This window comes from Teleopsis dalmanni, chromosome 1 (assembly GCF_002237135.1).
Source record: "Teleopsis dalmanni isolate 2A chromosome 1, ASM223713v2, whole genome shotgun sequence".
In the NCBI taxonomy this organism is placed as follows: Eukaryota; Metazoa; Arthropoda; class Insecta; order Diptera; family Diopsidae; genus Teleopsis; species Teleopsis dalmanni.
The window spans coordinates 213728635-213749494 of NC_051846.1; the positions used below are offsets into that span (position 1 = coordinate 213728635).

The 20860-nt window shown below is 27.8% G+C and overlaps 2 protein-coding genes across 14 annotated transcripts in view; both read left to right on the top strand.

Annotated features, from left to right (window-relative positions):
• LOC119671890 (disks large 1 tumor suppressor protein) overlaps positions 1-20860 on the top strand; it is a 38533-nt gene that overhangs the window by 5386 nt on the left and 12287 nt on the right. For 6 of the 13 annotated variants that reach the window (XM_038082737.1, XM_038082736.1, XM_038082738.1 and 3 more), the window contains 11 exons: positions 1732-1863; positions 5866-5990; positions 6701-6805; positions 8572-8706; positions 11507-12055; positions 12111-12438; positions 12803-12890; positions 17474-17687; positions 17760-18173; positions 18250-18352; positions 18866-18940. In XM_038082737.1, coding sequence (XP_037938665.1) covers positions 1732-1863; positions 5866-5990; positions 6701-6805; positions 8572-8706; positions 11507-12055; positions 12111-12438; positions 12803-12890; positions 17474-17687; positions 17760-18173; positions 18250-18352; positions 18866-18940 — 2268 coding nt within the window. Of the gene's footprint in view, positions 1-1731; positions 1864-5865; positions 5991-6700; positions 6806-8212; positions 8445-8571; positions 8707-11506; positions 12056-12110; positions 12439-12802; positions 12891-17473; positions 17688-17759; positions 18174-18249; positions 18353-18865; positions 18941-20860 lie in introns of those variants that run through there. The other 7 variants (XM_038082729.1, XM_038082733.1, XM_038082735.1 and 4 more) reach the window with 4 other exon arrangements.
• LOC119671893 (PCI domain-containing protein 2 homolog) lies at positions 4062-5744 on the top strand. Its single transcript, XM_038082745.1, has 3 exons — positions 4062-4612; positions 4670-4910; positions 4972-5744. Exons 1-3 carry the CDS (start codon positions 4390-4392, stop codon positions 5699-5701), a joined length of 1194 nt encoding a protein of 397 aa, XP_037938673.1. The 5' UTR covers positions 4062-4389; the 3' UTR covers positions 5702-5744.

Genomic DNA, 20860 nt, shown 5'->3' on the forward strand with positions numbered 1-20860 from the left:
AGCTAAAAAGGTTTAAAAAGGTATATTTTGCTTAGTTTTTCCCTGAAGATGACTATCGAAGATAGTCGAAATATTGGAAGAATTATTTTTAATAAAGTATAAACGATTTTAAAATATAAATAATAAATTAGTGTCTTTTTTATTTCTATTTAAATTTGACCAATTAGTCCGATAACAAATTATTATAATAAAAAGGTTTACTTTAAGAAGTTAATTTTTATTAACTATTTCAAATTCCCCCAAAACATAAAAAAGTACGCAAAAATGACCTTAAATAAACACCACTGTGTCTTTATATATATATATGTATATACAGTCGGAGTCATAAGTCTACAAGCAGGCAATACAAAAAAATTTGTTTGAAAATATTTTCCGAAAAAATCTATCTATCTAAACATACTTTATTGTTTTTTTGTGACATTTAAAAAACAGCCGAGATAACGGAACTTTCATCGTAAAGAGTAGCAAAACAAGCGATCAAAAGTCTATTGAATTTAATATTAAGCGGATTTCACGGTGAGTGAGTTTCGATAGGTGACCAGAACGTGGCTTTGACGTGATAATTCCGGTAGTTTTCCATTTTCTGATCACGGTATGGACCGAACAGTGCGATCTTCCAAACAAATATCCAATTTTCCGATTCAACTTTTCTTCCTCCCAAAATTTTATGATGATTTTTCTTTCAGCGAGGCTTATTTCTTTCTGGTGGGACACCATTGCCAGTTTATAGTAAATATTTTAGACAGAATACAATTTTTTGCAGTTTTATGATTAATTAAAACATTGTGCATTGAATGTTACAACAAAACAATAAAGTATGTTTAGATAGATTGATTTTTTCGGAAAATATTTTCAAAGTTTTTTGTACTGCCTGCTTGTAGACTTATGACTCCGACTGTATATGAAATAACTGAAGAGTAATAAAATGAGAACACTTATGTTAGGTTGGGTTGGCGGCCTTGTGTCCAAAATATATGTACATATGTATGTATTTCAAATTTGAAGTAAATCGATTGAATATCTATGAAATTACCACAGGTTAAGTTCAGAAGCACACTTTGCAATGTTACAAGTAGTCTAATCGCAGCGTTAAGGTCTGAACAAAAAATATATCAAATATAGTTAATAAATTAATGCAAACACATGTTTTACATATGTATATTACTCGTATGTATGTTATTATTATTATTCGAAATGACATCGAATATATACATATATATAGTCCGGACATTTTTGACCCAAAATTTGTTTCGGATGTGTAACTCTTTGACTTCCTATTTGTCGGTAAATATAATAAAGATATACCAAAGTAAAAGCGTGTGTGTAGGAAGCATCTTATATACATATGTATTACTTTGTTAATAAGGTTGATAATAAAAGGGAGCTATCTTCCAAGGTTAAAGCATATTCGTAAGGCATGTTAATTAAAGATTGAAGGTTGATAAATTTAATGATTATTTACCAATTGTTCAACAAACTATCGAACCTCATTACCATATTTTTGTATGAAAAATTACCTTAATTGCTACTTTTAGTTGATAACATTATAAAGAAATACATTTTACTATGAAAACCATATTCGTACATTTTTTAAATAATCATATATATACATGTATAATAAGACATTGTTCTATAAATATACATGTATATATATTGCATATAATTACATATATATATATATATAATATATAGAAGCTATGCACTTAAACACAATTTATTTTAAAATTTCAGAAGCTCATCGTGCTCTTGAATTACTTGAAGATTATCATTCAAGACTTTCTGATCCTCAAAATCGAGCTCTTCGAATCGCCATAGAAAGAGTTATCAGAATTTTCAAATCTCGTTTATTTCAGGCACTACTTGGTAAGTACTATTATAAATTTTAAGATGAGATAATATATTAGAAACTGCTTTTAATGAATTTAAATGTTAAAAAGTAATATAAGTATGATAAATTTATAACCTTTACGCTCCCGATTATAATTTAATAATAACTATTTTTAAAAAAATTAAATAGCAAAATGGCAAAATGCAGATTTAGTTTGTGATGCGTGGGTGTTTGTGACAAAACATATCTCATGGTGATCAAATGTTGCAACTCTAAATAAATATAGTGTTAAAACATTTGATTCCAACACGCCGTTAAAACTTATATGTGATAACTGTATTATTTATATTCAAAACGTGGATCTTTTCAATAAAGGCATTCAAATTTTGAAGGATATGAAAGCACTTAAACTTATCGAAATTATCGAAAGGCATTTTCAAAAATTTTTAAAAAACTATTAAAATTGCAAAAGCTTCATCAACTAAAACCGGAGATACATTTCACACGGAAAGAAGAAAATTATTAAAGAAGCTATTTAACTTAAGAAGAGATTATGAAATAATGTAACCCAAGTCTATACCAAGATTGATCACACCCCAAATATCGAAGATGAAATTGAACAACTGAATAAAACAAAGCGGGAGTTTTGTAAGAAGCCTTTGATATGCTTTGCAAAACCCTCTGATGTGCTCTGTAAGCAGAAAATTGATGTACTCGCCGTGCATGAAATAAAGTAAAAAGGATTTGTAGAGTTGAGGCTTAGAAAATATAGTTTTTACTATAGTGACCATCACAAAAAAGCCAGAATGCAGCACGTACTTTGCACATGAAGATAAAATTAAAGGGACGTCAACCATTCTAGGTACAACCTCGAAGAATTAAATCGATCATGTACTAATATAAAAAAATAGCAAGTGATCGATGTAAACAACTGCTTAAATGCTAATGTAGATAGTGATCATATTTTATTAACTACAATATTTAGAAACAAAATGCCATCGTTTACCATTGCAAAAAACTTTTGGAAAAGAATGTGGGCAATGAAAAAAAGTTATGGAATCTGAAACAAACGTGATCTTTAACTATAACACGTAAATAGAAGGCAACGAAAAGAAAAGAAGAACGAAAAATTGGGAGTGGTTTTGGAATTGCATAGACAAAATTATAAAGAAAAAAAAGAAACAATACAATGTGTAGAAAATAGAAATCAAATCCATAAAAAAAACAAATATTAAGCCTTAACACAAGTTATACAGCACCAGTAAAACTTTTAATCAAAATTTTGATGCTTCCACGATCTATATAATATTAAGTTAAAAGAAGCAAACATAACAGATTATACCATCGATTCCATCTTTTGATGAATAAATATGGGTTATAAAAGCACTTAAAAACTGTAAATCACCATTGGAGGACGGAATAAATGCAGAGCTGTGGCAATGCGTAAATGACACAAATTGAACTTATACATAGGATCTTCTTAAAAAAACCAATTCCGAAAAAATGTTTAACAGATTTAGAAGTTAGTGCCTGCTTAGAAAATACGTGGAGAATCTCTTTGAAGAATACCTATTCAAGCTGAACACAGAAAAAAGCTATGAACATAACATTGTAGATCGGTGCAGATTTCACATCGTGCTCTGAAGTTATTTGATTATGATGATATTATTCTGTAATAGTTTTATTTATTAGATTTATGGTTATACCGGCTTATTAAAATAAAATCTAAAATTTCATAACATTAAGTTAAGACTTAAGAAAAACATTTTTAAAAATTTGAAATGTCATTAAATAGAAAAAAACATCTTATGCACGAACAGCGTCTCTCGCATTCAAGTAGAAAAAATTTATATAAGTCTATGAACTCTGCTCATTTAAGTCCATTCAAATTATAAATATGTAATTAATACATATATTTGAACTTTAATATGCGTAGATTATGACAAACACAACCGCCATGCCAAAAATCCCCTTCTGCTGACTACTTTTCTACTGCCATACTTTTATGACCGAATAGCCACTCTCATATCACTTTCTAATGGTTGCGTTGCCAATTGTGTGCATATATGATATATGTAATATCTATAACCGTATAATATAATGATTGCGAAAGAAATAGCGTTTCGAATATTAAATACTACGCAATCCATAGACAAATATTTTGAAATTTTTTATTTTATTATTTATTTTTTGTCAAACAATTTTAGAAGTTAATTTTAGTAAATATTAACAACAAAAAAATAAAGTATTTTTATGATACTTTAGCGATGCGCATATTAAACAGAGCAAGCGACATCTTGCGCTCAAATTTGTTAAAGCGCTACCTATGTACGACAAAGAGCTAAAGCTGTTCACATTTCGTTTCGGCATTGATATTTTGACATTATTTTGACAGAATGCTTATTGTCTGTATAAATTTATGTTTAAAAGGGACTTATCAAATTAACATATTTAATAAAAGTCGGGAATCAGGAAATCGAAAAACTTAGTTTTCGAATAATTTTGTGTTATTTTCATAAATTTGTAAAATATTGTCACGAATCTAATACAGTACTTGTAAAATGTTTGGTACATTGAATACCTATCTGTCTGGCATTTCAAGATGCTGGACCGCAACCGATGGTGCCAGCTTAGCGTCTTTTTTATCGTTGAAAGATAAACATATAATGAATAGCAATCTGTGCTTGCAGAATCCTGAAAATGCTGTAGAAAAGGTATTGGACTCACCAATTGATGAATTAGTGTGTACACATCTAAAAGTTCTATACTATTTGGACATTGAACGTATGTTTTCCCTATTTTCTTATTTTGTCTAACAAAAATAATGATTTGTTTAATCAGCTCGGAATTTTATGGAGGCCTATAATAACCAATGTCAATGCGTTCAAGCGATAGTCAAGCTTTTGCAGTATTTGAAAGATGAAAATTGGTGTTTGCCAGTTATGTATACAGTATGTGGAGATTTGCGTGTTTTAGCGCATAGATGCGAAGAAATGAATAACAGTTTAAAACCTGGTGAAATTTTAGAAAAGGCTGCGGATTGTCTTATGAGTTGCTTTCGTGTTTGTGCTGCTGATAATCGGTTTGTTTGATTTCAAATTGTATATTGAATTCTATTAAATGTGTGTATTAATTTTTCATAGATGTTCTGAACAAGACACAAAACGGCTTGGAATGCTGAACCTTGTCAACCAATTATTCAAAGTGTACTTTCGAATTAATAAGTTACATCTTTGCAAACCGCTGATAAGGGCAATTGAAAGTAGTGCATTTAAAGATTCATTTTCTTTGCCAGAGCAAATCACTTACAAATATTTCGTAGGACGTAAAGCAATGTTCGATTCAGACTATAAAAGTGCTGATGAGTACCTCTCATTTGCATTTAAGAATTGTCCAGGAAATTTTTTACGTAACAAGCGTCTTATATTAATTTATTTAGTACCTGTTAAAATGTTGCTTGGCTTTATGCCAAAAAAAGAAATTTTGGACCGTTATGATGTACTTCAATTTTATGAGCTATCATTAGCGTTGCAGGAGGGAAATGTACGAAAGTTTGATGATATTATACAACGGCATGAAATATTTTTCATAAAATGTGGAATATATTTGTTAGTTGAAAAGCTAAAATTTATCGTATATAGAAATTTATTTAAAAAGGTTTATCTCTTAAAGCAAGTTCATCAATTAGATTTAGCCGATTTTTGTGCGGCGCTGCAATATGTGGGTGAAAAAGATATGACAAATGCTGAAACTCATTGTATTGTAGCTAACTTAATTTATGAAGGAAAAATAAAAGGCTATATTTCGCATAGCCATAATAAACTAGTTGTATCCAAACAAAATCCTTTCCCTCCACTGAATACTGTTTCCTAAAATCGAATTTTTAACTTTAAATATTTAATAAATCTATGAAAAAGAATGTGTGTAATTTTTTTATTTGAATTATATAAGGTGGAATTTAAATAGTATTTAATCAATATTTTATAAAAATCAATATTTTAAGTGCACTTATAATTTCGCAACATGTCTTATTTCAGATATTCAAGAATTTTATGAATTAACTTTGTTGGATGAATCGAAAACTGTTCAGCAAAAAACTGCAGAAACTTTGCAAATTGCTAGTAAGTGGGAAAGGGATGGTCAAGAAATTAATATCGCAGACGTAAGTAATACGCTTTTTTTTATTCAAGTGAAATCCACTATTCATATATCATAAGAGTCTAGTATTAAAAATATTTTGCAAGTTGATTTCTAGTATTATAAAATAAGTTCATTATTAATTCTGTATTAATTCTGTATTAATTCTGTATTAATTCTGTTAAAACCCATTTCGTTGAACCATTCTTGTGCGAGATAAAGTTTCACCGATCGTAGAGTCTCTCGTAGCGATCTGTATCAGCAGTTGGGCTTACTTAAATTTATGTATTATACTGAACTGAACTAATCAGGGGGTGTGAATAATTTATGTGATAAATATTTTGATTTATTTAATTTACTATTTTTCCTTAAGAAAAAAGTCAACTATATTAAAATGAATAAATAAATAAACTTCTATATAGATTACTGTTTTTAATAAATAAGTTTCTGACATATTATTTTAGACATAATATGATAAAATATAGAAACCAGTATGGTAGTATTTTATCTTTAACGTCCAAGTATGATACCTGAAATTTTCATGATATTTAATGTAACTATAGTAGTTGTATAGGTTGATAAAACATTTCATTTGTGTGTTTGCGAGGAAGTCATACGTATTATATTAAGTAAAATGTATTTGGTTCACATAATTCTGAATGTATTATAAAAAAGGAGTATCTGGTATAACATTTGTCCTATAACTATTCTTTCCTCACTTGTCTTTATTTACAGTTTATGACAATTTCAAATTTTAATCAAAATTGTGAATTATCTATCACTGTCAATGATGTTCAAGCGAATAGCATTCAAAAATATAGTTCAAAGGATATTCATTTGGTAAGCTCGAATTTTCTCATTTTTCCACTGGATTCATTTTGTGTTTGTGTATTCAATATAATAATATAATAAATTGATAAAAAAAAATTAAATAAAATTATTAGAAAATAAATTTCCCATAGTACTTTTTACATAAAATGTTCTGTTTTAAATTCTGAATAATATTCGAAATAAAAGAAATAATAAATCATTGAAATCTAGACCGATGGGTTCAAGAGATTGTAGATTAGGTAACATCCTATAGGAGTTGTTGAATGGAATAACACAATAGCATTACCCAAAATATTATATATATATGTATTTATAAAATAAAGATTTGAAAGTACTAAATATTAGTTTATTTGACCTGACCGGTGAGATGCATAGAAAAGCAAAAAAAACATAACAACATAATGTCACAAAGTTTTGGCACGTGCGCAGTACCCGTATGTTCTAGATAAAATGTATACAGAAGGAAGAACAAATAAACACTATGTAGACAGTTTGAAGCTTTGTTCCGTCAGACACATATGTGTTAAGTTAGTATAATTTGATTGTTCAGGAGAGTAGCTGAGTATATTTAAAAACGAAGAAGTGGTGAAGAGGTACGAAATATTTAATTTTGTCTGTATGTGGAAATTGTCGACAGTATTTGCTACGTTTGCTTTTTAAAAACATAATTTGTTTGAAAAGATATAAATAAAAAAAAAATTTTTATTTTAATATATGTGTAGCACATACATTGTAGCTTAATAATGAAATTTTCCTATTAAAGTAGTTTTCTAGATAAGTAAACATTAAGTTACGTACTTAATACTAATTTCTTAACTTTCACGAAGGCTATCTGATTTTACTAAGTGAAAGTGATTTTTGTGTTTTTGTGTTTTTGCTTGCTGATTTTTGCTGGCGATTTCATCACACACAGTCCATCACTAAACATTATATGTGAAGTTATTTTGAAATAATCTCGATTGGATATACCGATATATATGTGAACATGTATAATCTTTAGTACTTCTGCGAAACAGTGAATATGTTTTGATAGTGAAGGAGTGAAATAATTATTTGAATTTTTTAAAAATATTTGGAACATATTTTGTACAATATATAGAATGAATATAATCATTAGATATCTAGAATTTTAATATTATTATATCCAAGTTTTTGAATTTTGAAACGCCACCACTTTTACCACAATTTTAAGATTTTACAAATTTTAATTACAAAGTTGATCATTCAATTTTGAAGAGATATAAATATACATATGTAAAAATTTAATTTGAAGAGATATTTGTATAACTACTCTTTGTTATTGTTTCTTTAACTTAAAAGGTTAATATATTTCTAAATTTAATTAAAAGTATAATATATTGTTTCGAAGAGCTTTCAATGAAGGCAAGAACTAATAGAGAAAAAAGTTATTACCAAATAACTTATCTAAAACGTTAATTGGGTTATAAAATACATATAAAAAATGATAGATTGGGTGTCAATAGTTCGCCATTCTCGACGTCGATTTTCAAATTATGTAGGTTCACGTTCCCCTGTTCGTATGCGTCGACGAAGACGTCAATTAACTTCATCCCCACTACATATCATTCAGAGTAAAAAAGAATCATCTAGTGGGAATGGTTCAAAATATGCATGCTGTTGTTCGAACGTAAGTTATATTACTATAGCACTCATTTATTTACCTTACCATAAGAAGAAATAGTAACAAAATTATTTTCATTCGAATTTTAAAATATTTAATAAGATGCTATCTTTAATACTCGTTATATTTGCAGAATCAACGTATAAAAACAGAAGGAGATACAGATTTTACTCCCGAGGGCAAAATTATTAGCAATGAAGAAATTAAAAAAAAAGACAATTACCAGGAATCTCACTGCGAACATCAGCAAACCCAGAACTTTGTTACTGTAAGTGCCAACGACTATAAATTCGATTGTTTGCAACAGAGTTTTTTTAAATAAACCTCCCATTATTGCTAATTTAAATATATATATTAATGAGCAGAAATAGCACTTTTTTATTTATCCAATTTTATATATTGATTTCTGCAATGCCTAACAGAGAATGTACAATTTTTTATATATTAATTTTTTAATTAAATATGTTTTTTATTATTGAATGTAATATTACTAAATATAAACTATTTTAAAAAAAATTACTTATTTTTGTGTTTCATTATTTATTTTTTAATTCAAATTAATTTTTTTATAAATTCATAAGTTGCATGTTAACATTTTTTATTTTATTTGAAAAAAAAAATTGAATTTATTAATTGTATAAAATTTTATATGCATGTTAAAAATACTTAACAAAAAGAAATATAATTTTTTTTTCAATTTTTTTTTTTGTTTGTAATAATTTTTCAATTTCCCTGTACTTTATTATCGCTCGATAGATCGAATAAACAAATAAGGTGACAAATATTTTTGGCGTAATATATAACACAGTTTTAAAGTAACTGTAATAGTAGATCTGACTGTAGTTCGGTAAATAAAACTATAGAAAAATTTGCAAATTGCATTCTGAGCATTTTCTATGATAATTTTAAAAGGATGCTAATATTACGTTCACGCTGGCATTGACTTATTACAATAAACTGAAATATTGGAAATAAATTTTCATGCTGCTTACTTTTATTTATCTATAATAAACAGCTCAATTATGTATACAAATAAATAAGATCTATTGTGGGTCAATTATGTCTTACTGGTATCAATTAAGTATACCGAATTATCTCATTGAATACGCTCAATGCACAAATTTAATTCAATCCCGAATTTTATTCAATTCATCTTATTTAAAATGAAATTTATTAAAATAAATAAAACATTATAATAAATGAAATTTTTTACAATATATTGCATATTGCAAAAGTTGTATTTAATTAAAAAACAATACAGCGTAAACATAATATACAGATAAATGAAATTATATTAATTGATATATTTAATATCATAAACCATTATAAAATTTTGTCCATTTAATTCCACCTTATAGAAGTTTTTGTTTTTATTTATATGGCAACATTACTCCACCGGCCAGCTTGTAATTAGATTTCGATTTTCGATAAATTAGTAGTACTCTCCGATCGCAAGTATGAGATGCTCTGCTTATGCGGGTTTATAAATAAATCGGGATATAAATTGAAAACAAAATATTTAGTATATAAAAAAAAATGAATTACGTGCCGTATATTATTGTGTAAGAGGCAGTTATAAGAAAATGCGTATACGTGAATAAGCAAGTGGAAAAATATGAGTGAAAGAATTATGTATATAAATTCCTAAACAGTATTGCCAGCTCTAATTTTTTTATAATTTATTTGCTTTTAACCCTTTGCATATACATACAAATGACAACAAATTCTTAAATTTTCTGTTCATATATGCAATAATATATAACGGGAAAAGAAAGCTTAAAATAATTATTTTTTGTTAAGCTATATAATACATAATATAATCATAATATATATTATAAATATTTAATATAATATAATACTTATAATATAATTAATTAAATTTATAAATATTTGTGAAGACAAAGTTTAAATGGACAAAATTGGGGCGAGGTGTCATTTTTAGTACAAAGTAATGGCAACCCTAATTAACATCAAATGTCAAACATTAATTCAATAGTTTAATAGTAAGAAATTCTATTTCTGAAGATATTATCGCCTTGTGAATGGTTAAATTAAAAAAGAATGGATTTTAAGAATACGGAAAAATTTGTAGTTAAAATTTTATTTAAGATAATTTTACAAAATAAAGTTACTTTTCATTGCATTTAAATGAATTCTTGATAAAAAAATTGCCTGCAAAATAAAAAATTACAAATGTAAGCCTCAAGTTTCATATAAGAATTTGTTTTTTTTGTACCAAACAATAAAGCTTTTTAAGCAGTTTTATTTAAAGAACTTTAGTCTATTGTGTGTATATAAATTCATAAAATGACGACAAGAAAAAAGAAACGAAACGATGGAAGTGGCAGCGGTTTTATTAAAAAAGTGTCATCACTATTTAATTTGGACACGGTAATATAAAAAAAAAATTTTTATATATTTAATGTTTTATACTTATCTTATGTATGACCAATGCGTAATATATAATCAGTAGATGAATATTGCATATTTTTAAATTAGGTCCATTATTTTGTATTAGTAATTTTTTGTTTTATTTTGAGTCATAATGATACACATTATAGTTGTTACGAATAAAACTATTCGACCAATACAAAATTGAATAAAACTATTTTAAGCTAAAGTCTTATAATTGAGTTAATCATATTTCAAAACTGTTCACTGACCTTTTATATATTAATATAAATGAAATAATTAAATATCATAATTAAAAAGTAATAAAATTATTATATCTTAAAACTTAATTATGTATATCAGATTACACACAATAATTATGTTATCAAATGTGAACTTTTCGGTTTTTACGTTATCAAAAAATTTACATTATAAACTAACTTATGTTTATGTAACATGAATATTAGTTAGACGTTCTCAATTCTTAATTATTTTATAGATATACATGATCCCTGAATTTATCAAAAATCAAAAGTATTCTTTCGTAAATGTAAGAAGCACTGTTTATTGTTCAGATCTATTTTGTGGAACCATTTTTTTTATCGTTATAATACTACCTTTAATTTTTAATAATTATATGCATTAAATTATGTTTTCAATATTGTGTATAATTATAGGTTAACGGTGATGAAAACTGGATATATGATGATATAACGCTTGAACGTGGTAATTCAGGTCTTGGATTTTCTATTGCTGGTGGTACGGATAATCCTCATATTGGATCGGATACATCTATATATATAACGAAGTTAATTCCTGGTGGCGCTGCAGCTGCCGAAGGTCGTTTGAGTATAAACGATATAATTGTTTCGGTTAATGATGTTTCTGTAGTTGACGTTCCACATGCGGCTGCAGTTGATGCCTTAAAAAAGGCTGGAAATGTAGTAAAATTGCATGTAAAGAGGAAAAAAAATGATCGTTTTGCAGATGAATCATTTTCGAAACGCGAAAGTGGTCCTACAGTCTCTTCTGGCCCAAAAATTATTGAAATTAATTTGGTAAAAGGTAACAAAGGTCTAGGATTTTCTATTGCTGGTGGGATAGGTAATCAACACATACCTGGTGATAATGGTATTTATGTGACTAAAATAATGGATGGAGGTGCTGCTGCTGTAGACGGACGTTTATCAATTGGCGATAAATTAATAGCAGTTCGTTCAAATGGAGTAATGATACAAATTTTTATATATTGTACAAAGTAAATGTTATTAATAATTTTAGTCTGAAAAAAATCTGGAGAATGTTACACATGAACATGCTGTTGCTACATTAAAGTCTATTACTGATAAAGTAACATTGGTCATTGGAAAAACTCAACAATTGAGTTCATCACAGTTTAATCAAGTTAATTCGCATTCAACAGGTGCGATTAACAATATAGGACAAACAGTTGTTGACTATGCTCGCTCACCATCACCCTCATTAACTAATGCTGTAAATAATACCTCTGTTACTTTCGCAAACAACAACCAGTTTTCAATACCCAATTCCTCCTCAGCAGCTGATGCTATAGTAGGACATACATCAAGATCCCATTCACCTTTGCCTCGTAAGCAAAACATATTACCTAGCATAAAAGCATATTTGCTAATATAAAAAGCTTATAATTTAATATTTAATTACGCTAATTTTATTTATATATTTTTAAATTTATAAAATTGTATGTTTTTAAGCTATATATATATAATATATATATAGATTAAAAACATACAATTTTTGTGTGCATGCCTTGTCTTCAGTGTAATAATTTCAAAAACAATCAAAAATTAAAAGCAATTATGTTCGATGTTTATTTAAGTATTTCACTTTCGCGTTCAAATTGAAATCTTAACCCTTATCCTTACTAATTATTTTTTTCATATACCTTAATGTGACGTTTGTGGTTGTGATTTTTCTTATTTATCGTAATAAAGAACCAGCCTCTAGGTACGCCTCATCAAATGTTTTAGCTGCTGTACCACCAGGTACACCACGGGCTGTTAGTACTGAAGATATTACAAGGTAATTAATATGTGCTTTAAAATACATAAAATTGTTTTTTAATATATATTTATTATTTGTTTTTTATGTTTATTATTTGTTTTTTATATTTATTATTTGTTTCAAATATACGTAAATATAGAAATATGAAATGATTGCTAATATATAATTATTTTTTGAGTTTTTCTGTTTGGTTTATATTTAGAGAAATTACTTAAAATTAAATTACTTTCAAAGTTATTAAATTAAAAATAATCTTTAATTTTGAAAATTATAGAGAAATTAAAGAGGTTCGAAAAACCTCTTAATGAAATCTAGTATATTTCTATTAAATGTAATAATCACTTCCGTCTGAAAAACTTGACGTTAAATTACAACTTATATTCACAAAATATTGGTATCACCCGTGCGACTCATGGAGTAACATTAGCATGGCTTTCTCAATATTGCGTTCATAGATTAGGTTCTACACATAAGAAAGAATATATTACTCATGCAACAAATAATGTCTCTACAAACATAATAGTATTGAAATTTATCAACTAAAAATAAAAATATGATTAATTAATTCAATTATTCTACTGCTGGTTTATGATTTCGTTCTAAAAAAAACACAGCAAGTCAATTTGTTAAACTTAAAAGTCAGGTAGGACTTTGGGTCAGTTGGTTAAGGTGCGCTGACTCTGAGCTTTAAATTTGGCAGGACACGATTTCGATTCCTGGTACCTGTGGTCTCAAAAAAAAAAAATTACGAATAATTAAATACAAGAATTTTATACTATTGAACCGTAAAGTATTCAATGTTCTCTAAATACATCATATAGTATAGTGAAAATAATGATTATACTCGAATCATATTGAAATTGAGAAAGACGTCACTTTATAGAATATACATACATCACTATCGATTACAGCCAGATATCTTGAAGTTATATTTGATATGAAGCTTTGTTAAACACAAACCTGTCGATTAACAAAAAAATAATCAAGGCATGATGTTCTGCTATAATGAACAGAATGTTGACTTGTTGATGTTTAATGGTAAGACTTAAAGAAGCTGTATACTATTTTTTTGTGATATATATTGCTCAAACAAAACTGATTAGAACTTAATCCAATTACACATACCCTTTTATTACAAAAAAAAACAAAATACTCTTACAATAAACAATTACAATAAAAAAGTGTGTAATCAAAGAAAACAACAATATTTTTCAAGCTTTCTAATTAAAGTTAGTTTGTAATTTACTAACTAATTTTACTGGGACTTTATATTAATTCACAAAATAGAAATAATTTAAATTTAAAACGTTAAATTTTTAAATCGTTTATATTGAATACACTCTCTTGCATTTAGAAGATAATGAAGTCGACTGAATTGTTAAGTTTGATGTTGTTCTACTTTAATGTGTCATTATAATTCTTTTATTCTTCTAATAAATTATGTTAAATTTGTTACATTAGTTTATTTAATACCCGTTATTTTTTCTTATATTTACAGCTGAGGTGAAAATAATAGCACCAAAGCAGATTTCTCCATTACCATTGCCGAATTAACAAAATTAGAAAAAAAAATATTGTGATGTTCTATATGGGATTTTAGTAGATCGCATGTGTTTTCTATTTTCTGTATACTATTGAGCCTTAATAATAGCGAATATTAGCGAAGGCATTTCCTCTGAAGTATAACGTAGCATAATTTTCTCCAATATTTGTATGAAAACATGGTGATCCAAGATAGTTTTCATCCAGCATATGGGAGCTACTCTTTCATAAGAAAAACAAGCCGAAATCATAATAGATGAGCCACCATGTTTGATGTTTTTTCACAATTGGGGGTCCTCTGGCATATAAACTTGATGGAGAGGCACTATACAATACAATCTGCCTCTCATTAGTTCACAATATGTTACCGCCATCCTACATGCTCTTTGGCGAATTTCACTCTGCTACATGCGTTTTAGTAAATAAAGAAACTTTACGTGGACTTAGGACATTCAAATTGTTATATCCCAAACCTTCGGCGAACAGTTTCCAGACTTGAGGTAATTTTTAGGTCTCTTTTTGACTCTGTAGTGGGAACAATTGGGTTCTTTTTGCTAGCCTGTATCAGTTTCTGGACCTCTCTACCAGTTATAACTGGTTTTCGCCAACGTGTTACGATTTTAGAATTATAGATTTTTGGTGTTATTTTTTTGATCGCAGCTGTATATATATATATATATATATATACAGTGACTCCATCACATAATCGGACAAGCATTTGTTCGATATAAATGTGCTCTAAACTTTAAAAAAAATCGTAAAAATATGATTTTTTTTTGCTTTAATTAATACTTAACATACTTATCTATCTGAATTATAAAAAAAATTAAAACATTTCTCATAATAACAATTAATTTAAAATAAAAAATAGAACCAACACAATTTTTTGGGCTCAACGTATAATCGGACAAAATTAAGCATTCATGCTAAAAATACTGTTATTTTATAAATATGCACTTCAAAACTACAATAATAATTGTCAGAACAATGTTTTTTACATTAAGATAAATATAAATTATAAATTATATAATTGTAACATAAATTAGTATTAAAATGGCACCAAATGAAAAGCAATCTACTGTCGAAATTAGGCAATTAATAATTAAATTGAATTTCGAAGGTAAAACCGTTAGAGAAATTGTCAATTTAGTTGGAATAAGTCAATCTACTATTCAAGACATTATCAAAAGGTCCCATGATGAGTTTAGGCTGGCCAATAAGATCAGAGCAACTCAAGGCTATATATAAAAGGATCGAAAAGTGCGTTCGAATTTAAAAGAAATAAAGGAAAATCCTTTCAAAACCGCAAAAGATCTTAAATTATCATTAAAATCCCGCTCTGGGAAAGATGTATGCTTAAATACTATTTGCAATACATTATATAAATTCAATTATCACGAAAGAATTGCCAGAAAGAAGTCGTTTATAAGTATTAAAAATAAAAACAAAAGAATAAAATTTGTTAAGGAATATTTACTAAAAAGAGAAAGCTTTTGGAATCAAGTTAATTAGTGGTAAATCATCTTAAACACATTTTCATTGTCAATTTTCATTTTTTTAAGGTTTTGTTCACTGATAAAAGTAAATTTAATCTGAATAGATCTGATGGTAAGATGTTTGTATGGCGTAAACCAAATGCAGAATTAAATCATCACAATACAAAAATCACTATAAAACATGGAGGAGGTTCTATTATGGTTTGGGGTTGTATGTCGGGTGCGGGAGTAGGTAATTGCATTTTGAAGATAGTAAAATGGGCAAAGCTGAATACCTCGACATTCTAAAACAGAATATAAAGCAAAGTGCAGAGAAATTGAGTATCGCAGAAAATTTTAATTTTTATTAGGACAACGATCTCAAGCAAATGTCAGGCGTAGTAAAGCTTTGGTTGATCCAAAACTGCCCCAAACTCATAGACGCACCTGCATAGAGCCTAGACCTTAATGTAATTAAGCATCTTTGGGAGGAATTAGCTAGGAGAGTGTACGAAAAAAAATTTAACACAATAGTACAGCTAAAGGAGGCTTTACTCGAAGCATGGTACTCTATTGAGCCAGAAGTGTGCTAAAAATTGGTGAAATCAGTTCCAAATCGTATTCAGGTCGTTCTGGATAACAAAAGATATGCAACATGGATGCATTTTTAACATGGATGTTTAATTTTGTCCGATTATACGTTGAGCCCAAAATTTTGTGTTGGTTCTGTTTTTTACTTTAAAATAATAGTTATTATGAGAAATGTTTTGTTTTTTTTTTATAATTTAGATAGATAAGTATGTTAAGTATTAATTAAAGCAAAAAAAAATCATATTTTTAAGATTTTTTTTAAAGTTTAGAGCACATTTATATTGAACAAATGCTTGTCCGATTATGCGATGGAGTCACTGTATATAATATAATTTTATAAACAAAATCTATTATTATAAATGTAAATGAAATTAATAAATTAAGGCAAGAAAATCAAATGAATAATGTATGTATATATAAATTTACAAACACGATTAATTTACATATATTATCGAATTATTTCTTAATATATATACAAACTAAAATCATTGAATAGAATTATATTCATATGAATTCTTAATGTATTCTAGTATAAAAATGTTTAGTAGAAAAAATTCCATATATAAATATAGAAGAAAAGCACAAGATAAATTTTCTATAAGATTGGCCTTATGAATGTCATGATTTTATCTAATATTATTTGTTGATGTCTTTGTTCTTAAAATTCTTATCAAAATGCGCATCAGATTCGTATTATTTACCAAAATTACTCAAATTATGTTATGATTTTTGTTATTTATTACTTAGGAAAGGAATAAAAAAGTATATTTTTAGTAAGGAATTTCGAAGAAAACAACATGAGTTTTATACAACTTGCACTTGTTATTTTGGATGATAGGATCACAAATTTACGGACAGACTTTTGTAAAGTTGCTTTTAAAAGAAACTTCTTACAAGTTTTGAATAAGATTGTTACAAATTTAAAGTGTGTCAAATAAAATTTTATATTAAATTTTTTGTTGTAATATTTTTGTTTTTTTTTCGCTTTTGTAGAGAACCTCGGACCATTACTATTCAGAAAGGAGCACAAGGGCTTGGTTTTAATATTGTCGGTGGCGAGGATGGTCAAGGTATTTATGTGTCATTTATTTTGGCTGGAGGTCCAGCTGACCTAGGTGGTGAACTAAAACGTGGCGACCAGTTATTAACTGTTAACAATGTTAATCTTAAAAATGCTACTCACGAAGAAGCCGCTCAAGCACTTAAGGTAATAGTTCAACTGAGTATTTGCTGAGTACCAACAAAGTTTAAATGTGATATTGTAATACTTAAATACTAGAACTCTGGAGGTGTAGTCACTTTAATTGCACAATATAGGCCTGAAGAGTACAATCGATTTGAAGCCCGTATTCAAGAATTAAAACAGCAGGCCGCCATAAATGCGGGCAACTCTGGTACTCTACTTCGAACTTCACAAAAGCGATCATTATATGTACGTGCCCTGTTCGATTATGATCCAAATCGAGATGATGGACTACCTTCAAGAGGTTTACCATTTAGGCATGGTGATATTTTACATGTCACTAATGCATCAGATGATGAATGGTGGCAGGCGCGTCGCGTTTTAGGTGAAAATGAAGAAGAACAAATTGGAATAGTGCCATCTAAAAGGAGATGGGAGCGTAAGATGAGAGCTCGTGATCGAAGCGTCAAATTTCAGGGTCATTCTGTCACTAATAATAATATAGATAAGGTATTTATTATGGTGCATAAAAGTGTTTTTATTTTATTTTTAATTTTATTTTTTCTTTTATTATATTATTCAACAGCAGTCAACACTGGACAGAAAGAAAAAAAATTTTACCTTTTCACGTAAATTTCCATTTATGAAAAGTCGTGATGAAAAAAATGAAGATGGTAGTGATCAAGAGCGTAAGTAGTTATTTATAAAAATATTTAAACTGCTTATTAAAAATATAAGTGATAATGAATAAGTTATTCTATACATATCTGCCAACAAAATCAAATTTCGTAACTGTGTACCCCAATATTTTAAACAAAAAATTATAAGAATACTTTCTGCAATATACGAATGCAAACGTTTTACTACATATATGTGTATTTATTTAAATTTATTTTAATTATATTTGATTTAATACATGTTTAATATATAAATTATTTTATTTTACATATTTACTTTTTAATTTGAATTCTATTTTTAATTTTACATGACAAAACAAACTGTGTCGTCCTGTTCATCATTGATTTCATTGAAATCTTAATACAATAACTTTATTTATCTTAACATCACATGTGATTTCATAAATAAAAACGCTCGCTTCCCACGTCTGATTCATAATAACGCATTTATGTATACATAATGATATGAATGGAACAAATTAAAATATGAAAATTATGGGTAAATTGTCGGCTACATTTAAACAGCGAACGGAATCGTTAGCAGTAATAGCGAACTTGATGTTAACAATGTTAATAACAATTACTCAAATGAACAACAGCGTAAGTGATTTACTTTTACATTAGTTAATTTGCATTAGTATACAGTGTACTTTGATTATCCTTGTTGCGAATCGGTATCAAAACTAAAAATAACATATAATAAATATTATATACATTTAAATTTTATTATTAACATTGTAATAACAATAAGATGTTGAAAATATTGAAATTGCTTTCGATGTCTTTTACAATATATTAGATAAGTCATTGTTTATTAAAAGTCTTAACTTGACAGCAAGCTTTATGGACACATCTTATAAAGTAAAACTTCAAAAACTATAAATATTATTTATTTATTTCAATATAAACATATATGTATTCCTATTGATCTATAAATAATGCAAGAATAGCTCTCAAATTTATGTTCCAAAATGTGTTAAAAATTAGACATTAAAATATTTGTTGTAATTTCTAATCGATATTTCACTGCATTTATAAAACGTTCCACTATTAATATAATGACATATATTTTTTCTTTGATTTTCATATCACACAATATCATAATAATTAAGCAATCGCATATCATGAAATTGATATGGGATCCTAGGTACGCGATTCTTATTCACTTTATCTATCTTATATAAATACGTAGGCGATATGTCACGGAGTAAGTGTATAAGTTTATTATTTTAAAAATAAATGTCATTTTTGCAGCAAATATTTGTTGGACTAATTTAATTTGTCTACAAAGTCTATATATTATGTTCTTATTGTTATACTGTTGTTATATTGTTGTTATTGTTATTATTGTTATTCGATATTCCATTGTCAATATGAACCAATAATGTCTATCAAATTGAAATATATAAATGTATTTACTAAATATAAGACATTATTTATATACGATTTCATTTCTACAAATTTTCTTAAATTTTGAAGCATCTTTGGAATTAATTGAAAGCGATACACAATTTCTTGTTTTACTTAACGAATAGATTAGCATTTTATTCTAATCTATTCTATAACACCTTCTCTTGAACGGATATTTAATATATTTATAATATGTTAGATGAAATCGGTTGATAGGGTTATACATACACATGTGCCATTTATGTTTCTTAGTAATTTTTTTTTTTTTTGGTTATCCTTTGTTATTGGTTTTTATTGGTTATTACCAGGCGCGAGCGAGATTTAAATGTTAGGACCAAATATCGCTGCACCAACTTCTTTTGAATCGTCGGTGTTCTACTTTTAGTTCTACTCCAGGAGTGCCATTTTCCTAGTCTATTCGATCGGGATTGAGGACTTCGAATTTTCTACCGAAGCAAAGTTCGATCGCAGATCTCTATGCCAGGAACTAGTCTATAGATAGAGTTTTGAATGTCGAAACTTTCGTGTATATTGATAACAGAGTGTAGCCTAGCTGCACTCAAAGCTGCTGTGTTTTTAATAAAGAGATGCAGAGAGCAGCATAGGATATATTGTGCGGTAGAGCCATAATAGAATTCTGGAACTTACGCCCCAAGTTATATTATCCAGTTGAGTGTTTCAGTTAAGACGCTTATCAACAGCCGTATCTTTTATAGATAGGGACCCAATATTCAGTTTATACCTTCTGAAAAATGGTACAATTCCGCCATTTTTGGATTAATACCTAGACCTTCTTTTATATACTAGTTTGAGACTTTGTGTAAGGCCGTCTGCATTACATCAGTAACTGCGGCATTATATTTACTAGAAACAATAATTGCCAGGTCATCTGCATAGCCTATGGCATTGTAGCCAGATTGCTCCAGTTTAATTAGTAGATCAATGACTACCAGCGTCCATAGCAATTGTGTGAGAACCGCACCTTGATGGCAGCCCCGTATAGTACTAATACTGACAGTAGTGTTACCTAACTTAGAAGATATGTTCCTGTTCCTGTTATTGTGCATGAGTCAATATCTTTTCGGGTCAGAGCTCCGGATATGAATTTAA

What these genes read in the sequence shown, in the direction of transcription:
- LOC119671893 (XM_038082745.1), top strand. Translation starts at nt 4,390, where the DNA reads ATGTTTGGTACATTGAATACCTATCTGTCTGGCATTTCAAGATGCTGG. An exon ending in ATACTATTTGGACATTGAAC is followed by an intron (nt 4,613 to 4,669) that starts GTATGTTTTCCC and finishes TTGTTTAATCAG; the next exon opens with CTCGGAATTTTATGGAGGCC. An exon ending in GTTTGTGCTGCTGATAATCG is followed by an intron (nt 4,911 to 4,971) that starts GTTTGTTTGATT and finishes AATTTTTCATAG; the next exon opens with ATGTTCTGAACAAGACACAA.